At 50.3% G+C, this 20,485-nt stretch overlaps 2 protein-coding genes across 17 annotated transcripts in view; both read left to right on the top strand.

Moving 5' to 3' along the window:
- Positions 1–947: 947 nt before the first annotated feature.
- On the top strand, positions 948–11,158 carry PUS1 (pseudouridine synthase 1). Of its 4 annotated transcripts, none has more exons than XM_012097269.4 (6): positions 948–1,006; positions 1,793–2,024; positions 4,812–4,949; positions 5,812–5,914; positions 8,594–9,285; positions 10,844–11,158. In XM_012097269.4, exons 2-6 carry the CDS (start codon positions 1,803–1,805, stop codon positions 10,889–10,891), a joined length of 1,203 nt encoding a protein of 400 aa, XP_011952659.2. In that variant the 5' UTR covers positions 948–1,006; positions 1,793–1,802; the 3' UTR covers positions 10,892–11,158.
- A 9,074-nt stretch (positions 11,159–20,232) lies between these two features.
- EP400 (E1A binding protein p400) overlaps positions 20,233–20,485 on the top strand; it is a 112,010-nt gene continuing 111,757 nt past the window's right edge. For all 13 annotated transcript variants that reach the window (XM_042234482.1, XM_042234479.1, XM_042234478.1 and 10 more), the window contains exon 1: positions 20,233–20,337. The gene's annotated coding sequence lies outside the window, so the exon portion shown is untranslated. The remainder of the gene's footprint in view (positions 20,338–20,485) is intronic.

Genomic DNA, 20,485 nt, shown 5'->3' with positions numbered 1-20,485 from the left:
TACCTGATCACACACTCTCTGACTGTTGGTTTGTTATGACCTGTCCCCCCAGGAATGAAAGCTTCCTGTGGACAGGGGTTCTGCTCCTCATCTATTCCCAGCCTCTGGAGGCACCAGGAACCTAGCAGGTGCTCAGTAAATAGCTGCTGACCAAATGACCCACTCAGGGAGATATGAGTCCCATGCCTTCAGCAGCACTTCGTTCCACCTTCTGTGGGTTCTGTTGCTCATTCCACCCACCCATAGTCTTCCAAACCCTACGCATGGATGAGTTTCCCAACTGTCTTCCACCAGTTCACGGGAGGTCATCACTCCCTGGAGCCTCAGCATGACTCACTCTTTCCCTGGCATTTCGGGGCCTCTTGGTGTAAAATGGGGACAAGAAAACCTTCCTCAGTGTTTCACGAGGATTGAATAAGCTAACATGCATCCGAGCCACTAGACCGGCACGTGGCACATAGCAAGTGCTTTCTTAGGACAGGTTTGTGGGAAGGCGCTGGTCTGCATGCTGTTGAAAGACAGGCTGTCATTCCACATGCCAGGGCTTGCTGCTGTGAAACTTCAGGCAAAGGGCTCAGCCTCTTTGTCCCTCAGGTTCCTCTTCAGTAACGGGGAGATCCTATGGTGCTTCCTCCCTAGGGTGGGCGAAAGGACTGAATGAACTGACACATGTAACACGGAGCAGCGCCTGGGAGCGTTAGCTGCGAGGATGATTCGTTCGCTCTAAAATGGTGCATTCACAGTGCCACGAACCGGACGGGAGTCGGCGGCGCCAGCGGCGGCCTGGAACCCGGCTCCCGGCACCCGGCACCAGGCCCCGCCCCTAAACCACGTCCCAAACCGCCCAAGCCCCGCCTAGTCCCGCCCCCGACACCAAGGTCCGCCCCAAGCCACCTCGGCCCGCCTCGCCCAGAAGGACTTTTGTCCACGTCCGGCCGCCGTCCGGCAGTGCTCTCTACTTCCGCCTTCGCCCACGTGGTCAGGTTCGCGCTCAGTCCGCGGCTCCGTGAGTGGGGCCGGGTCAGGGCGCGCCCCACTGGTCCCGGCGTGGGTGGCCGGGGTCTCCCCGACTCCCGAGGGAGAGCCGGCTGGGTGGGGCGAAAGGACGAAGGGGGAGCAGGAGGGACTAGGGAGGTCAGAGGTCAGCCTGGGGGTCAGGGACGTCTGAGGTTATCCGCGGGCGGGGCTGGAGCGGGAGAGGGTCCCAGGAAGGTTAGAGTCCAGAAGGGGCGGGGCTGGAGCGTGTCGGGTGGGCAGGGGGCGCGGGGAGTTCGGGAGGGGCGGGCTGGTGTGTAGGGGCCCCGGGGAGGTCAGGGATCTAAAGGGCCTGGGAGGGTGCGTCCCGGGGGAGGTCAGGGGTCGGGCGCGTGCCCCCTCACCCCCGCCACTCTCGGCACTGCATGGGGCTCCCCGGCCTGCGGGCGGCGGCCTGGGCCCTGAGGAGAGCCTGCGGACCGTGGACCCCGCACCTGGGACCGCGCCTCCTCTGGTAATGACGGTGCACTTGTCTGTGACCCTGGGGGTAGCACGCTGACCCCCACTGAGCCCGACTGCATGCCCGGCGAGCGCCAAGCCCTGATCGCGTTAAGTGCTGTCACTGCTCCGTTTCTCGGACAGTGAAACGAGGCCAAGTTAGTGGTTGGGAAAGATCTACAGTTAGTGCCCAGCTGGGGTTTGGACGCCGCGGTGGTCAGCCCAGGGTGTTTACCGGCCCATGCCGCCACCGTCACTCACTGTGTTTCCTTCTGTGTTGCTCACCGCCCCGCACCCTACCCCCACCGTGTCTTTTCAGTTTGCACCCAATGGCCGGGAACGGGGAGGCCCCTGTGCCCGTGGGAGCCAAACAGGAGCAGGACAAGAAGGTCCGGAGTGGCTGGCAGGGCCCCACCAGGGTCTGGGAGGAAACAGAGCAGCAGGCCAAGAAGCTCAAGAGCAGTGAGGATGGGGAGCAGCAGAGGAAGCTGCCCAAGCGGAAGATCGTGCTGCTTATGGCTTATTCTGGGAAGGGCTACCACGGCATGCAGGTGAGGGTGCCCCGAGGGGCCTGCGCAGCTCTGACCTCTCAAGGCCACCATGTGCTTGGGGCAGGGACCTCAGAGTGACAGTTGCCCTGTGAGCCATCTCAGGAAATGGCAGAAAGCGAGGTCTCATTCTTCACCTATTCTATCGAGTGGTTCCCATCAAGTAAGATTCAAATGGAAGCAGCTTTGAGACTTGTGTCATCTATACATTGCTTGGATGCTTGTGGGGGGTGTTCACGAGCCTCCTAAGGTGATTAAGGTCCTAGGCCTGCTGATGACCAAGCATTGTGGTCTCGGGCAAGTGACTGGAGCTCTCCGTGCCTTGCTTCCTCCTCTTTAAGATCACAGTCCTGGCATGAAGAGTCATTATTAGGCTGACTGATGCTGCTCACTAGGATTGGGACAGTGCCAGGGATGCTCAGAAGAGGCTGCTGTTTCTCTTTGTCAGAGTCGTGAAGGTGACAGTTTGCACGTGCATGGGCACATGAGAATTCCCTGCCCAGCCCCACCATGCAGTCCTTTCCTGAAAGGCAGAAGGGTCTGGGTGCCCCGACAGATGCACGTGGGTTTTCTTCTTGTTCCTTGTGGTCAGCTCTGTGGCTCTTACACTTTGGTTTCTTGTTCTGGGGAGTAATTCATGTTCAGGGAGTAATTCATTGCTGTGTAAGTATCTAACTGAAGCAGAAGTTTAAGAAAACAATGCCCAACCTTACCAAGGGCTGCGGTAGCCCTTACTGTGAAAACAGTAGTAATGAGCTACTTCATTTCCTATTTCATTATTTCCTTTAAAGTACAAGGTTGCACCCATGAACCCAGTTTGATGACTACTGGTAGATTGTGACAGTGGGTGAAAACAGTGCTTCGGTCCCACTTAGTGGAACAAGCTAATCACCTTCGCTGCTCTTTGTGGTTATTTAAATGCTTTTTTGAGGATGACTTTGATCACATGTGTTGTTGCCTTGTCGCCGACTTGAGAATTTTGCCCATGTCTCATCATGTTCAGTTTGCCTCAGTTTCCTCATTAGGGGAATGAATGAAGGGTGGAGAGTGATGGTAGCTCATATGGAGACAGGACACGTCAGGATACGTGGAAGGGTTGTTATCCCTGTTTCCTAATACCCATGCCAATCGCTGGAGAAGCATTTACAGCTTCTTGCTGAGAGATTGGCTTACGGTGCCGTGGAGACTGTAAGGTGAACTTTGGGAAGAACCTTCCCACTGTGATGAGCCTTGGCGAAGTGCGTGTAGGACTGTGTCCCTTCCTTGTCAAAGGTTTTCTTTGAAAATGTCAGGGTGGTGATCTCATCAATGTCATGGGATCCTGCAGGACTGGGCTGGGGTTACACTGCATCCCTCACCAACAGCACATTCCCATCTGTACCCACTAGATGCTGGTAGTACCCTGGGGTGGCTTCCTTCTTTAGTGGGGGGCCTGCCTCCCTGTAATGATGCAGGAGGGCATGCTCAGGACCTGAGGGGGTACCCTGGGGTGCTGGGGGAGGGGATTCCCTAGGGTGATGAGGGAGAGGAGTCCCTCTTTGGCCGGGTGCTGCAGACAGATAGGTCTTCAGCAGGAGGGTGCTGGTCTCTGACTTGTTATTCAGTCGTGTCTGACTCTTTGTGACCCCATGGACTGCAGCACGCCAGGCTCCCCTCTCCTTCACTATCTCTCGGAATTTGCTCACATCCACTGAGTTGGGGATGCTATCCAACCATCTCATCCTCTGTCACTCCCTTCTCCTCCTGCCCTCATCAGGGTCTTTTCCAATGAGCTGGCTCTTTGCGTCAGGTGGCCAAAGTGTTGGAGCTTCAGTTTCCAAAGAATATTCAGGACTGATTTCCTTTAGGTTGACTGGTTTGATCTTCTTACTGTCCAAGGGACTCTCAAGAGTCTTCTCCACCCAGCCCTAGTGGGGTTGCCCCCTCCCTACCACAGCAGTATTGCGCACGCCCTTGACCCCAGAGGGCAGCCCTGGACCCACGAGCCCAGCAGGTGTGTGGAATGCAGACTGAGGTCTCCTGGGGTCCTACCACTTGCTTCCTCTGCTCAGCTCCAGAAGAGACAGCTGTGGCTGGTGAGGAGCTGGGGCCCCAGGCACTGACCCTGCAACTTGAGGACTTCTGGCGACAGTAGCAGCTTCAGGGGTGATGTCATCAACTGCATGCTGGCCTGGTAGTGTTGCTGACACGCTCATGACGTTACAGAGAAACTGTGTTAGAGTTGACTTTGCCTTGATAATTACTGTGAACACTTTGTTCATTTTTTTATTCACAAACTAAACCCATAGGAAATTATAAAGTTAAAAAAACAGTCTTCTCCAGCATCACAGTTCGAAAGCATCAGTTCTTTGGAACTTAGCCTTCTTTATGGTCCAACTCTCATATCGGTACCTGACTACTGGAAAAGCCATAGCTTTGACTAGACGGACTTTTGTTGGCAAAGTGATACTTCTGCTTTTTAATATGCTGTCTAGGTTTATCATAGCTTTTCTTCCAAGGAGCAAGTGTCTTTTAATATCTGACTAGGTAGGGGGAAATATTGTCTCAGGTGAGGCCAATGTTGGCTGTCTAGGGTTGGAAATTTCTAGGACTGTGGGCACCCACAGGTGGCTTTCCTACTTCTCATAGGTCGGGGGACGAGCTGCAGGGTCTCTCCATGCCCACAGAAGTGGTCCCCACTTGCCAGGTGCGGGCACACCACGCACATCCCTCCCTGGACCAGCCCTGGCCTAGGGCCCCTTTCTGTGGGTTGTGACTGAGTGAAAAAAATTTTTCTTCTCTTTTCCTCAGAGGAATGTTGGGTCCTCGAAATTCAAGACCATCGAAGATGACCTGGTGTCGGCCCTGGTCCGCTCGGGCTGTATTCCTGAGAATCACGGGGAGGACATGCGGAAGATGTCTTTCCAGCGCTGCGCCCGGACGGACAAGGTAGGTGCTGTCCCCACGTCCCCGGCAGGTGTGAGCAGCACCGCAGCCTCCTGTCTGTGGTTTGTGTTTGTCCTTGTCCCACTTTCCCTCTTAGTGTCTCTATCTCTCAAGATTCTCATGGTCACAAATGACAGATGCATAGATCAAGCGAGTCTAAGTGGAAAGAAACGTGTTGCCTCGTGCGACCAAGAAGCCGGGCCATTTCCAGCCCAGGTGTGGCTGGACCTAGGTGCTTGGGGCCACAGGGCCTGATGTCCTCTCTGCCCGTACTTTCTCTTTGGCTGCTCCTGCGGGTGGCGCAGTGGCCACAACATCTGCCTTAGAGCCAACCATCTCAGGCTCATGATACAAGCAGGACCATGTGGCCGCAGAGGTGTAATATACAAATGGTTACTGCATTCATCCTGAGCACAGAGCTCGATCAGTTGTGTAACCAGCGCCCCATCCCCAAAGGATTCCTGCTGTTGCAACTCAGATAGTGACCTCTTCATTGCTTTGCCCTGGAGTTCTGTCATCTAACTTGCATTCTCTTTTTTCCCTAAGTCCTGGAGAATCACATCCAAGGTGGGACTTTATCTCCTATCTGTAGGATGTCACAGATTTGTTCCCTAAGTTTATGTTTTGTTGAGCTTTGAAGTTCACACTTGTAATGTTTTGTGAGTGGCACAGCGTTCACTCCCTTGGTATACAGAGCACTGTTCTCGTCTCTGATTATTCCCTTCAGATGCATTTCTAGAAGCAGAATTCCTCCGTGGAAAGACGCAGCATGTGCGTGGTCCTTCTGCTGAAGAGACCAGCGTGCCGAGCGTCGTGCTCCAAGTGCAAGGCCCAGCTGGCCCTCCCACGTCTGCTTCCTTTGCAGGGCGTGTCTGCGGCCGGCCAGGTCGTGTCCCTGAAGGTGTGGCTGATTGATGACATTTTAGAAAAGATCAACAGCCACCTTCCATCTCACATTCGGATTCTGGGTAAGCCGTGTGTCACCAGGGCTGCGCACCAGGTGGTGGCTGGTCCCAACAGGGACACGCAATTCCTTCTCTCGCCGAGTTTCTCTATTGTGGAGATCAGACAACAGAGCAGGTCCTTAGCAGTTGGTTGCAGTGGCTGTACATCAGTTATAGAAAAGGACTGAGGACTCGCGTCTCCTTCAGGAAGGGACACAGCCAGACAGACAGACGCGCCATCGCTGCAGCACGTTGGCACTACATGTGCCTTGTTTTAACCAAACGCTTGGATATGAAAATCTGGATTCGATCAAATTAAAACAGGGGCAATTATTCCCTTTTGTAATAGGCCTGATAATGGGATTTCTAGATCCTTTTCTTTTTTTAATCCAGTCTGACTCTCTGCCTTTTAGGTGGTGTATATGTGCCATTGGTGTTAATAATTATTATAATGTGTGCTGGGGTGGCTGGGTGAAGATCTTGCCTCCTGTTTCTCTCTGTCCCATCTGTTACTTTGTTCCCTTCCTCTGTTTCTCCCTCCTTTTGGATTAATTGATGTTTCTTAAAATTGCTTTTAATTATCACTTTGGACTTCCCTGGTGGCTCAGCTGGTAAAGAATCTGCCTGCAATGTGGGAGACTTGAGTTTGATACCTGGATTGGGAATATATATCCTCTGGAGAAAGGAGCGGTTTGGTTAGTTAATGCTATGACTCACTCTAGTTTTGTTGTTGTTTTTTTTTGTTTGTTTTTAAGTGATTGCTTTGGGGTTTAAATTTAAAGCAAGAGTTGGCAAACTTTTTCTGCAGAGGGCCAGAGGGCCGCAAAAGTCCTGTCTTGACTCTTGCGACCACATGGACTGTAGCTCGCCAGGCTCATCTGTCCATGGTATTTCCTAGGTAAGAATACTGGAGTGGGTTACCATTTCCTTCTCCAGGGGATCTTCCTGATCCAGGGATCAAACCTGCGTCTCCTGCATTGGCAGGGAGATTCTTTACCATTGAGTCTCCAGGGAAGCCTGAATTTACTTTTAGTATAATATAGTTTTGTTTTTATTACACTGTGGTCTTTCTCTCCCTGGTAGGGTAATCCCTCTTGAAAACCTCCTCCTAGAGCCAGTCCTCTTAAAGTCCCATTTGATGCTTCTTAACAGTCATTTCCCCAGGGAATATTCTAATGTTTGCCATGGGTTATTCTCCAGTTTTGCTAAAACAATACCAAACCCTGTGCACAATTGCAGCTGTTTACACTGCTTCTATAACATGACACAACACGACCATTAACAGCCCAGCTGTATGGTCGACTGCCAGCCTCCCCCAGCCTCTTGGAGATTATGTTCCACACAATGGAAATTACGTGCTAAAGCATATTTGTGATGCTCAGTGTCGACCGAGATGAATTCTTAAAGCAAGAAAAAAAAACAAAAATAAGATTACCCCAAATCAAACATAATAGCAGAAACAGATGGTGGCAAGCACAGGGAAGGTGCAGCCTTGAACTGGCAGTGGCGGGCAGAGGGGCAGGGGCAGCCTGGAGGCGCTGGCTGCTGTGGAGGGCTGGCGGGGGGCGGGCATCGAATCATCCCTTGAAATATGAAGCCAAAGTTGGCCTTTAAGTCAGGCTCCTTGTGAGGCTGACTTCTTGCAACTTGGTTGTGCCTCCAGCGTGAGGACAGCCATGCGGCAGGGAGCATCCAGGCCACGGGGGACTTCCTGGTCCCCAGCTCCCAGAAACCATCCCCACCAACAGTTCTCGCCATCCTTGTAGAAATTTTCTGTACAAATATAGACATAATCTCTATATATGTATTCCTGTCACAAAAAGAATTCCCCTTTCACAAAAAGAATTCCATTTGCTTTTCTTTCTTTATAATTTCTTTTTTTGTTGCTGTTGTCGCTCTGGGTCTCCGTTGCTGCGAGGGCTCGCTCTAGCTGTGGCAGGTGGGGACTGTACTCTCAATTGCAGTGCACAGGCTTCTCATTGCGGTGGATTCTTTTGTTGAGAGTACAGGCTCTAGGTGTGCAGACTCAGTAGATGTGGTGCACGAGCTTAGTTGTCCCGAAACATGTGGGATCTTTCCATACCAGGGATTGAACCCATGTCCCTTGCATTGGCAGGCAGATTTTTATCCACTGTACCACTAGGGAAGCCCCATTTTGCTTTTTTTTCCCCACTTAATGGTTAAATATTTTTGGAGCTCCTGCCAATACAACGAGCCCTCAGCCATGAGGCCCCCGGTCTGGGTGACGTGCCACCTGCTCTGCGGGCCTGCCTCTCATTTCATCCTGCAGATGTGTAGGAGCCACTGATGGCTTTCCTATTGCTGGGCTTTTTAAGCTTCTTTTGCTGTTGATCACACTGCTGCCCCCGGGCTCACCTGCAGAATGGCTTCTGACCCATGGGTTCCGAGTCAGGGTCACCGGCTGGTGCTTTGGTCTCCATGGCAACTGTTCCGGGTCCCCCTGGGATCCTAGAGGCAAGAGCAGGATGCCCAGCACCTTGGCCGACCCTGGGTTCTGACAGATGCCTGAGAGTTGGCTGTACTGGTTGGTTTGGTTCTGAGACGGAGTGTCTGGTGGACTGAGGGTTTAGCACATAGAGCCAGGTCCTGCTCGGGCTCATCTGGGTTTGGGAGGCTAGGTGCCAGTGCTCAGAGCTGGTCATGGTGTCATCAGTCTGTCCTCATCACTTCCTCTGCCCCTAGGACTGAAGAGGGTCACGGGCGGCTTCAACTCCAAGAACAAGTGCGACGCCAGGACCTACTTCTACATGCTGCCCACGTTTGCCTTCGCCCATAAGGACCACGACTTGCAGGACGAGACGTACCGACTGAGCGCGGAGACACTGGGGCGTGTGAACAGGCTCCTGGCCTGCTACAAAGGCACCCACAACTTCCACAACTTCACCTCCCAGAAGGGGCCTCATGAGCCCAGTGCCCGGCGCTATATCCTTGACATGTTCTGTGAGGAGCCCTTCGTGCGTGAGGGCATGGAGTTCGCTGTGATCAAGGTCAAGGGCCAGAGCTTCATGACGCACCAGATCAGGAAGATGGTGGGGCTTGTGGTGGCCATCATCAAGGGCTACGCGCCTGAGGGTGTGCTGGAGCGCTGCTGGGGGGAGGCCAAGGTGGACGTGCCCAAAGCGCCGGGGCTGGGCCTGGTCCTGGAGCGGGTGCACTTTGAGAAGTACAACCAGCGCTTTGGCCACGACGGGCTGCACGAGCCACTGGACTGGGCACGGGAGGAGGCAGAGGTCACAGCCTTTAAGGAGCAGCACATCTACCCCACGATCATTAGCACCGAGCGCCAGGAGAGGTCCATGGCCCAGTGGCTGAGCACCCTGCCTATGCACGACTTCAGCGCCACTGCCCACGCTGCTGCTGGCCTAGGCACCAAGGTGGGGCTGGGGGCTGGGGACCACGGGGACCATGGGGCCTGGTGCCGGCCTTCCCAGGAGCTCAGCCAGGCGCTTGTCCACACCTGTCATTGATTGCATCCATTCTATAGATGAGCAAGCGTAGGTGCCAAGAGCTGCGTCAGTCCTCCAGGGTCATAGCAGCAGCAGGAGCAAAGGCCAGGGCAGAGGTTCTGGTGGCTGGCTCACCTGCTTTGTGCTTGGTGACCCCGGGTGAGGAGCACACTCAGTGGCCCGTCTTCCCAAGTGTGAGATGGAGGTGATACTAGGACGTCCTTCTCTGGCTCATGTTCTTGGTCGGTATGCATGTGTCTTGACTCCAGAATGTGGGATCGTTTGGGCCTAGGACACTGAGCAGCCCAGTGGTGTTCTCGCCCAGGACGGTGCTCCTGTCCAGGCCCATGGTGCTGCCTTCCATCTGCGGGGTAATGCAGGCTGATGCAGACCTTGCATTGTGGCCCAGCTCCCAATCAGGCTGCTCTGCTCAGCGAGCAAGGGAGCCAGGCTTGCTGTCAAATATCTTCCAGGGCCCTGGCTCAAAGTGTGACTCATCTGTTATGTAACTACCAACCTTATGTTAGAAGGAGAATATCCATGACTCAAGGTGCTGGAGCTAAAAGTTAACATTTTAACTTTAGTTCTTAATTCTTGACCCTGCAGTCAGGGAGGTCCCCAAAGCCCATGTTCTCTTTTGGTGGCCCAGCAGGCAGTCAGAGGGTGAGATTCCCACCTGGAGCTCTGGGAGATCTCTTCCCACGTTCTAGATATCCAGAAAGACACTGTCCTTCCTCCGCAGCAAGGCTTGTAAACTCAGGTGCATCTAGGGAAGGGAAGTAAGCAAGGTGGGCCAGGTGTAAAGAAAGCAGGCATGCAGGTCGGATGGTAAGTAGCATGCAGTGTCAGGAAGCAGTAGGGCTCCGTGGAGACTGGCCAATAGGAGAGCTCTTGCTCCACTTGAAGGGGCAGGTGTGGTCAGTTCAGCCAGGGGAGGTGGAGCCAAGTGTTGGAGAGCTTAGATTTTTTTTTTCCAGAAAAACGCATTCCGGGATTTTATGTGAAATATTCTACCTTTTATTTATATACTTTGGGTTGCGCTTCTACCCTTTGATGGTTGATGGTTATCAGTTTTCCCAAGCACCATGAGGCCAAGTCGAGCACATGTACAGATATGACCTGGGGCCAGGCTTGCCCTCTGCTTGATTCTGTGAATAGAGGCCTCCGGCCATTTGCCATCTGTACATACTGCTGAGGGGCTTGTACTCATCCAGCTTTGCAGTGGCTCAGTTTTATGTTCCCAGGGTTCCACAGTAGTGGCCTCTGGGCGTTTGAAGGATCCCAGTGAAGACCTCCCTTCTTGTTCCCAGCCTCTGGCTTTCCCAGTCTTAAGACAGGTTCTTGAACCAGTTAAGAGAGACACGGTGTCAGGGTGAGCCCTGCCTCAGGCAGGTCAGGGCAGCCCGCCCTCCATCCTGGGAGGAAGTGCCTGCCCCTGGACAACATGGTTCTTCATGGCTGTCTCCTGTGTGCTGTTGCTCTGCAGGCCCCCAGCTCCCTGGAAGGCAGTGATGGGGTCGGGGACAGTGACTGAGGCCCTGGGAACATCTTGGAAGTGGCCCACGACACGTGCCGGGACCTGCCAGCCTGCTGTTGGCTGTGTGCCTTCGCCAGATGGGAGAGCCCCCGCATGCCCTCTTCACCTCAGGGTCTTGTGACCTGCGTCATTCTGAGTTTTCCTCACAGGGAGAACCTGCTGCAAATCTATTTTCAGCTCAACATGTTGACTACACACACCTGAGCATGTAAAGACTTATTTTTTTAAAGAAGTGATTTTCTTATTAAATAAGTATAAACTTGGCTTAGTCACTTCTATTCATTTTTGAGCTGCGGCACTGGGCATGTGTGATTCTTAGTTCCCCAAGGGATTGAACCTGGGCTCCCTGCAGAGGCCTAAGCACTGAACACCAGGGAATTCCCACTTAAGATACTTCTTTGACTTTTTTTCTCGGTCTTTTCTATGGGTCTTTCGTGGAGAGAGACGGTATGCGCTGTGTTAGCAACAGGCCTGGCCCCGCCTCCACCCGGAGCTGTGAGGTGTGGGTTGGTCAGTGCGCATGCGCGGGCCAGCTAGCCAGTGGAGGCTGGAATGGGCGGGACGCTCCTGGCAAGATGAGGCTCGGTGGCCAGGAGAGCCGCACAGACAAGAGAACAGGGTAACTGTGGGGCCATGCAGAGTGGTCCCCAGCGCCAGAGAACGTGGGTTCCTTCTGTGTGTCCACCTGGCCCCCTGCAGCACATAGCTTTCATCTGGATCCATACATCCCTGGCATGTTCCACACTCAGGGAAGAAGCATGAGACCCCTGTGGGAACACTGAGGGCAGAAGGAAGGGGCACATTGTTGAACCTCTCCCTTAGCGAGCTATCCTGCCAGCAACTTCATCCCCTCCTTGGCTAGAAGTGTGTCATGTGGTTTTCTGTAGCTGCAAGGGAGGCAGGGAATGCTTTTTAAGTGATGCCCTGCAGAAGAACAGTGATGTTCTGTCAGCAAGGAAGAGGCGATCAGGAGGTGGCAGTCGCTGAGTAGCAGCAGAAGTTCATTTCAGTTCAGTCGCTCAGTTGTGTCTGACTCTTTGTGACCCCATGGACTGCAGCACACCAGGCTTCCCTGTCCATCACAGTTGTCCCTGTCTAACTCCCGGAGCTTACGCAAACTCATGTCCATCGAGTTGGTGATGCTATCCAACCATCTCATCCTCTGTCATCCCCTTGTCCTCCTGCTTTCAGTCTTTCCCAGAATTAAGGTCTTTTCTAATGAGTCAGTTCTTCACATCAGGTGGCCAAAGTATTGGAGTTTCAGCTTCAGCATCAGTCCTTCCAATGAATATTCAGGACTGATTTCCTTTAGAATGGACTGGTTGGATCTCCTTGCAGTCCAAGGGACTCTCAAGAGTCTTCTCCAACACCGCAGTTCAAAAGCATCAGTTCTTTGGTGCTCAGCTTTCTTTATAGTCCAACTCTCACATCCATACATGACTACTGGAAAAACCGCAGCTTTGACTAGATGGACCTTTTTTGGCAAAGTAATGTCTCTGCTTTTTAATATGCTGTCTAGGTTGGTCATACTTTTCTACCAAGGAGCAAGCCTCTTTTAATCTCATGGCTGTAGTCACTACCTGCAGTGATTTGAGAGCCTCCAAAAATAAAGTCTGTTACTGTTTCCATTGTTTCCCAGTCTATTTGCCATGAAGTGATGGGACTAGACGCCATGATCTTAGTTTTCTGAATGTTGAGTTTTAAGCCAACTTTTTCACTCTTTTCTTGCACTTTCATCGAGAGGCTCTTCAGTTCTTTGTTTTCTGACATAAGGGTGGTGTCATCTGCATATATGAGGTTATTGATATTTCTCCCAGCAATCTTGATTCCAGCTTGTGCTTCATCCACACCAGCATTTCTCATGACGTATTCTGCATATAAGTTAAATAAGCAGGGTGACAATATACAGCTTTGACATACTTCTTCCCCAATCTGGAACCAGTCTGTTGTTCCATGTCCAATTCTAACTGTTGCATCTTGACCTGCACACAGATTTCTCAGGAGGCAGGTCAGGTGGTTTGGTATTCCCATCTCTTTAAGAATTTTCCACAGTTTGTTGTGATCCACACAGTCAAAGGCTTTGGCATAGTCAATAAAGCAGATGTTTTTCCAGAACTCTCTTGCTTTTTCGATGATCCAATGAATGTTGGCAATTTGATCTCTGATTCCTCTGCCTTTTCTAAATCCAACTTGAATATCTGGAAGTTCACAGTTCACGTACTGTTGAAACCTGGCTTGGAGAATTTTGAGGATTACTTTGCCAGTGGAGACCCAGGAGCTTTCAAGTGGAGAAGTGGTATGTGTGTGTGTTGGGCCTGTGGGTACATGTGTCACCTGGGATGCAAACATTCACGTGCTGTGTGGTATGTGCTTACCCATGTGTATGCATGTGTGGTGTGCAAGTGGTCTATACATGTGTATTTATGTCATATATAAGTGTAGGTGATGTGTGCGCACAGATACCTGTGTGTGCATGTGATACATGTGTGGGTTGCACACCCATGTGCACAATGGGGCGGATCTCTTTGAGGGGCTGTTCCATTTGGGAGAATAGATGGAGTTGGGCAATAGAATCAGGAAGACTGGCAGTGATATGGGGGAGGCACTGTGGTTGGGGAGAGGCCGAGTGAGGTGTGCCGTTGGGTCACTGCAGGTGGTCCCTGGACTACTGGGACAGGACGGAGGGTTTAATGCTGACTTGGGCTTTGTGTTTGATGAATTGATGAGCTGGGCCATTAACAGGTGGGGTGACTGAGAACAGGATGGGCTTAGAAGGAGAAATATTGGGGGTTGTCTTTAAGCATGTTAATTTTACCTGTGATAGGGCTTTGTAAGTCACTTTTTAAGTCACCAAAGCAGAAAGTAACCTAAACACTGCGGCAGTCATGGGGTTTTCCCCATGAAAAGTTACATGGTCTTGGCTTCAGGGTCAAATTGTAGACAATTCCCAAGTGTGACTCCAGGCAATTAGTGGGTAATCATTTCAGTCATCTTGGAGGATCCATAGGTATGTGATATTTTAAAATAATATGTGTTTGGAGGGACTTCCCTGGCATTCCAGGGGCTAGGACTCTGCTTCCACTGCAGGAGGTATAGGTTTGATCATCCCAAAGTCCCTAACTATCCCTTCCCCTGCAGGTGAGTCTTTAGTCTCTTGGTTGGCCATTTCTGCCTGTTTTCCCTTTGCTCCCCTTTTCCCATTTCTTTGCCAATGGCTCCATGTCTGGAGATGTGTGATCCCTGGCCCAGAGCTGAGTTCAGGGCCGGGGGTTCAGGTCAAGAAGTCACTCACAACTGGACCTCCCTTATAGGAGAGACTCAAAATTGTCAACTCCTGCAGCAAGTGCAGCCAGGAGCAGCAAGGAAGCTGCCTCCCGGTACCTCCACTCCTGCAGAGACGCAGCCAGTGGGAGGGGCTGGGACTCTGACCTCCAAGGAGTCTGAGGGGTGTAGTTTTTGAGCTTTCCAAACTCACTGAGTGGGAGGTGGAGTGAAGACTGAAAGGGCCTTCCTATCAGTGCTCAGAAACACGAAATTGAACTTTCCTGGTGGTTCAGTGGTTAAGAATCTGCCTGCCAATGCAGGGGACACAGGTTCGATCCGTGTGTCTGGGAATCTTCTGGTCTGGAAAGATCCTGCATGCCGAGGAGCAACTAAGCCAAGCACTGCAACTATGGAAGCCTGCAGCTCGAGCTCTGCAGCAAGAGATCAGCACCTGCCCCCCTCCATCTCCACAATTAGAGAGAATTTCACACTCCTTGTGGCTCAGTTGGTAAAGAACCTGCCCGAAATGCAGGAGACCTGGGTTCGACCCCTGGGTTGGGAAGATCCCCTGGAGAAGGGAAAGGCTACCCACTCCAGTATTCTGGCCTGGAGAATTCCATGGACTGTATAGTCCATGGGATTTCAAAGAGTTGGACAGGACTGAGCAACTTTCACTTTTAAAGCCCGAGTGCACAGCAATGAAGACCCAGCACAGCCAAAAATAAAATAAATGTTTTAAAAAGTAAAAGAAACATGCAATCACTCCACTCTGTTCTTTTATCCAACTAATTATACCCCTTTATGCTCCTTTATGGTCTCCCATTTATAGTCAAGTTTGTTCTTTTTTTTCTTTTTCTGTGTGTTTAATATCAGAGGTGGTATTTGCATCTGCATTTTGCTGAGGAGTTGGATCACTTTCAGTTCAGTTCAGTCGCTCAGTCATGTCCGACTCTTTGCTACCCTATGAATCGCAGCACGCCAGGCCTCCCTGTCCATCACCAACTCCCAGAGTTCACTCAGACTCACGTCCATCGAGTCAGTGATGCCATCCAGCCATCTCATCCTCTGTCATCCCCTTCTCCTCCTGTCCCCAATCCCTCCCAGCATCAGAGTCTTTTCCAATGAGTCAACTCTTCGCATGAGGTGGCCAAAGTACTGGAGTTTCAGCTTTAGCATCATTCCTTCCAAAGAAATCCCAGGGTTGATCTCCTTCAGAATGGATTGGTTGGATCTCCTTGCAGTCCAAGGGACTCTCAAGAGTCTCCTCCAACACCACAGTTCAAAAGCATCAATTCTTCGGTGCTCAGCCTTCTTCACAGTCCAATTCTCACATCCATACATGACCACAGGAAAAACCATAGCCTTGACTAGATGGACCTTTGTTGGCAAAGTAATGTCTTTGCTTTTGAATATGCTATCTAGGTTGGTCATAACTTTTCTTCCAAGGAGTAAGCATCTTTTAATTCATGGCTGCAATCACCATCTGCAGTGATCTTGGAGCCCAAAAAATAAAGTCTGCCACTGTTTCCACTGTTTCTCCATCTATTTCCCATATCACTTTAGCCTGCATCTTTTTAAAAATGGAATTGTAATTGAGGTATAATTCATGCGCCACAAAGCTCATCCTTTCAAAGTGCACAATTCAGTGGTATTTAGTAGATACACAAAGTGGTGCAATTGTCAGCACTACCTAAATTCATATATATGTACATAAACATTGGCTGTGCTGGGTTTTCGCTGGGGCGCACGGGCTTTCTCTAGTTGTGGTGAGTGGGCTTCTCTTGATGCAGAACATGGGCTCCAGAGTATGTGGGTTCACTGATTTCCAAGCATAGGCTCTTTAGTCATGTTGCACAGGCTTAGTTGCCCTGTGGCATGCCCTGCGGCATGTTCACGGACCAGGGATCGGACCTGTGTCCCCTGCATTGGAAGGCAGATTCTTAACCACTGGACCACCAGGGAAGTCCCTGTACATTTGACATAAATGGAATCATGATACGTGGCCTTTTATATCTGACTTCCTTAACTTACTGTAGTATTTTCAAGGTTCATCTATGTCAAATTCCATCCTTTTTTTTGCTGTATAATACTCCATTGTATATATTTAATATAACTTTATATAATATATAATATTCCATTATATACATATATTCTCAAGTTAAACAGATTCATTAGCTCCAGTGGCCACAGCAGCCAGCTCTTGGCAGATGGAGGCTTTGGGACCGGTGAGCTGCATGGATGGTCCAGTACAAACTACAGTATTGAATCAGGCCCTGAGAGAGTGCCCAGGGGTCCTTCCCTCCCTCCCTGCCCTGTGAAGAGGGCCCAGCTGGCGGGAGGTAGGTGTGTGGGCTCCGTTTCTGGCTGACTGGCTGTAGCCTGGAGGCTTCCTGGACTGGTCTTAGCTGCCCTTGGCAACAGGGAGTTCAAGTGCCCACACCCAGTGACGTAGTTTATTTATTCATCAGTTGATGGATATTTTGGTTGTTTCCATTACTTGGAGATTATGAGTAATGCTGCTAAGAATATTTTCATATGTGCTTTAATGTGGATGTGTTTTTAATTCTCTTGGATATATACTTAGTAGTGGTATTCCTAGGTCATATGTTAAGTCCTAACAACTCTTTTGTGGAACAGCCAAACCATTTTTTCAAGTGGCTGAATCATTTATTTTTTATTTAAAAAAGTATTTATTTAGGCTGTGTCAGTTCTCAGTTGTGGCAAGAGGGATTTTTGTTGCGGCATGCAAACTCTTGGTTGTGGCATGTGGGATCTAGTTCCCTGACCAGGGATTGAACCCAAGCCCCCTGCATTCAGACTGTGGCTTAATCACTGGACCACTGGGCAAGTCCCTGACTGCATCATTTTAAATTCTGACTAGCAGCAGATGAGGTTTCTGATTTTTCCAATGGGCTTGTAAACACTAGTTACCTGACTCTTTGGTTTAAGCCATCCTACTGGTTTTGGTTTATATTTCCCTGATCCCTAATGTTGCTGAAGATCTTTTCATGTGCTTATTTGTACATCTTCTTTTGAGGCATGTATTCAAGTCCTTTGCCCATTAAAAATGTTTTTTTAATTGAAGTATAGTTGATTTACAATGTTGTGTTAATTTCTTTTGTACAGCAAAGTGACTCAGCTTTATAGATCGATAGATAGATAGATAGGCAAGGAGGAGGATTATTTTTTTTTAATTTTAAACATCACAAAAGCAGTCTGGATTTCCAGCATGGTAGTAATACAGATTTTAAGCAACATCCAGTTTATACAGGTTCTGGATTAATATTTTAATGTTTTATGCCCAGTTCAATACTTTAAAGCAGAATTTGGAATAAAGCAGTAAATATTATAAAATGCATTTTGTACATTTTGGAAAAAACAAATTTCTTCATTAGAGCAAATGTTTTTGCAAAAGAGTAAAACAGCAAATAGATTAACTTTTCTAAGGTAACATGCACTTTTTATAATGTAATAAAAAAAAGTTGCTCAAGTAAATGTACAAGATCTATACTGTTTCAAGTCACCTGCTTAAATTAAGTATTACAAAATCTATACTATTTCAAGTTATTCCAAGTATGGGCTTCCCAGGTTGCACAGTGGTAAAGAGTCCACCTGTCACCAATGCAAGAGACACAGGAGAACCGGGTACGAACCCTGGATCCGGAAGACACCTTGGAGTAGAAAATGGCAACCCACTGCAGTATTCTTGCCTGGAAAATTTTTTGGACAGAGGAGCTGGAAGGCTATAGTCCATGGGGTCCCAAAGAGTTGGACACGACCGAGCATACACATACACACACATGTGTATCTGTATCTATATCTATACATATATATATATAATCTTTTTCATATTCTTTTCCATGTCACAGGATATTGAACATAATTCCCTGTGGTATACAGCAGGATCTTGTTATCTATTCCTTTGCCCATTTTAGAATTAATTGTCTTTTAATTATTTAGTTGCAAGTTCTGTATTCTGTCCCTTATTTGGTATATTATTTGCAAATATTTTCTCTCATTCTGTGGGTTGTCTTTTCTTAATGGTGTCATCTGAAGCACAAGTTTTTTTATTTTGATGATGTCCAACCTATTTTTTTTGTAGTTATTGTTACTTCTGTTTTTGGTATCATAAAAAAATCACTGCCTGATCTATGATACTGAAGATTTGTATCTATGTTACTTTTTGAGACTTTTGTAATTTTAGCACTTACATTTAGGTCTTTGATCCATTTTGATTTCAGTTTTGCATAAAGCATATGGTTGGGATCCAAATCCATTCTTTATGAAAGCAGCTCTTTTGTCCCTTTCCTGTTGGCCCATTTCTGTCCCCCTCTGACCTTCAGCTCAGTTGCTCAGTCGTGTCCAACTGAGGCCTCCCTGTCCATCACCAACTCCCAGAGTTCACTCAAACTCACGTCCATCGAGTCGGTGATGCCATCCAGCCATCTCATCCTCTGTCGTCCCCTTCTCCTCCTGTCCCCAATCCCTCCCAGCATCAGAGTCTTTTCCAATGAGTCAACTCTTTGCATGAGGTGACCAAAGTACTGGAGTTTCAGCTTTAGCATCATCCCTTTCAAAGAACACCCAGGACTGATCTCCTTCAGAATGGACTGGTTGGATCTCCTTGTAGTCCAAGGGACTCTCAAGAGTCTTCTCCAGCACCACAGTTCAAAAGCATCAATTCTTCGGTGCTCAGCTTTCTTCACAGTCCAACTCTCACATCCATACATGACTACTGGAAAACCATAGCCTTGACTAGATGGACCTTTGTTGACAAAGTAATGTCTTTGCTTTTGAATATGCTATCTAGGTTGGTCATAACTTTCCTTCCAAGGAGTAGGAAATTTTAATTTCATGGCTGCAATCACCATCTGCAGTGATATTGGAGCCCCGCCAAAATAAAGTCTGACACTGTTTCCCCATCTAAGAACCTACTTACAGGAATGAGATCACTGGGTAATTTAACCGAACTCCTGACTTGTGCTCTCCTTATTGCCCACTATGCCTGTGCCTAACGTGATGTTTCTTTTCCTACGTTGAAAGAAGTCAGAATGAAGAAGTTAAAGAATGACTAGTTCTCTCCCCACAGCGGCTCCCTCAGCAATCCAGAGGGTAGATCACTTGCGCAATATCTGAAGAGTCAGCCAGTCGGCACACGGAGGAAAAGGATGCAGAACCCACCCTCCAGATTGACGATTCCCTGAGGTTCTCTCCGCTTTTTCCCTTTAAAAACTGTCAAGGCTGAGCAGAATCTTCAGAGTTGGCCTCAGGACATAAGAACACCTCCTGCCTAGAACACCAGATTTCTTTTTCTTTTCAAAAATTAATTAATTATTTTGGTTGTGTCAGGTCTTAGTTATAGCACACCGCATCCCTGTCCTCTCTTGTTGCCCTGCACAGACTCTCTAGTTGCGGTACACGGACTTAGTTGCCTGAGGAGGAATCAAACCTGTGTTCTCTGCACTGCAAGGTGGATTCTTAACCACTGGCAGTTCCGATTGCCAGTTTCTGATTAAAGCACCTTCCCTTTCTCCTGACTCTTGCGTCTCTTTATTGGCTTTGAGCAATCAATAAGCTGAGTTGAGTAACACTTACAGGTGGACACCCGGTCTCCCCTTGTCCTTTTGTTTGCTCCTGAGGCATGACTTCCTCGGCCCCGCCCCGTTTCTGCACCTCCTCCTCAGCCCTGGACTGGCCTTTTCACCTGCTTGGTCCGCCCAGCTGTCAGCCCCTCGCCCCACCCGCAGCAGTCCCAGCCAACCCCACTTCTCGGAGAGGCGGCTCCACAGGCTTTCGAGGTCTCCTCCCCAAACCTAGAGCCGGCGCTTAACGGGCGATCCGGCCGGCCGGAGTCAACGCAAGCCCGCACCGTCGTCTACGCAGCGCCCTCATGGCAACCTCCACTCTTCACAAACCCGGGACCGCTCCGCCGCCAGCCCATCGGCCCTTGCCCTCGCCCGGCAGGTCTAGCTCTCCCAGCCGCCTCGGCGTCTCCCGCTCCGCCGACGTCACACCAACGCGCAGCTGCGAGAGCGCAGCGCGCGTCCCTTCCGGCTCGCCGTAGCAGCCGCGCCGCCGCTTCTTCCGGCCGGGCCCCGGATGTGTCGAGCGGAACGGCGCTGTCTGGGCCCGGACCCCAGACCCAGCCCCAGAGCTGAGGAACGCGGCCCACACTCGGGGTAGGTGTGGGCGTGGCGCGGACGACCGACTTGCGGGTTAGATGGCCCGCGCCCCGGCCTCGGTTCGCCCTGGAGCCCCCGGCGGAGGCCCGGGGCGGCGAGGAGGGAGGCCCGGAGCGGCGCTGGCTGTGGGACGGCACTGAATCTG

Source organism: Ovis aries, chromosome 17 (assembly GCF_016772045.2).
Source record: "Ovis aries strain OAR_USU_Benz2616 breed Rambouillet chromosome 17, ARS-UI_Ramb_v3.0, whole genome shotgun sequence".
Taxonomy (NCBI): Eukaryota; Metazoa; Chordata; class Mammalia; order Artiodactyla; family Bovidae; genus Ovis; species Ovis aries.
The sequence above is the reverse complement of the archived record's forward strand: the minus strand, read 5'-3'. Positions and strand labels throughout refer to the sequence as shown.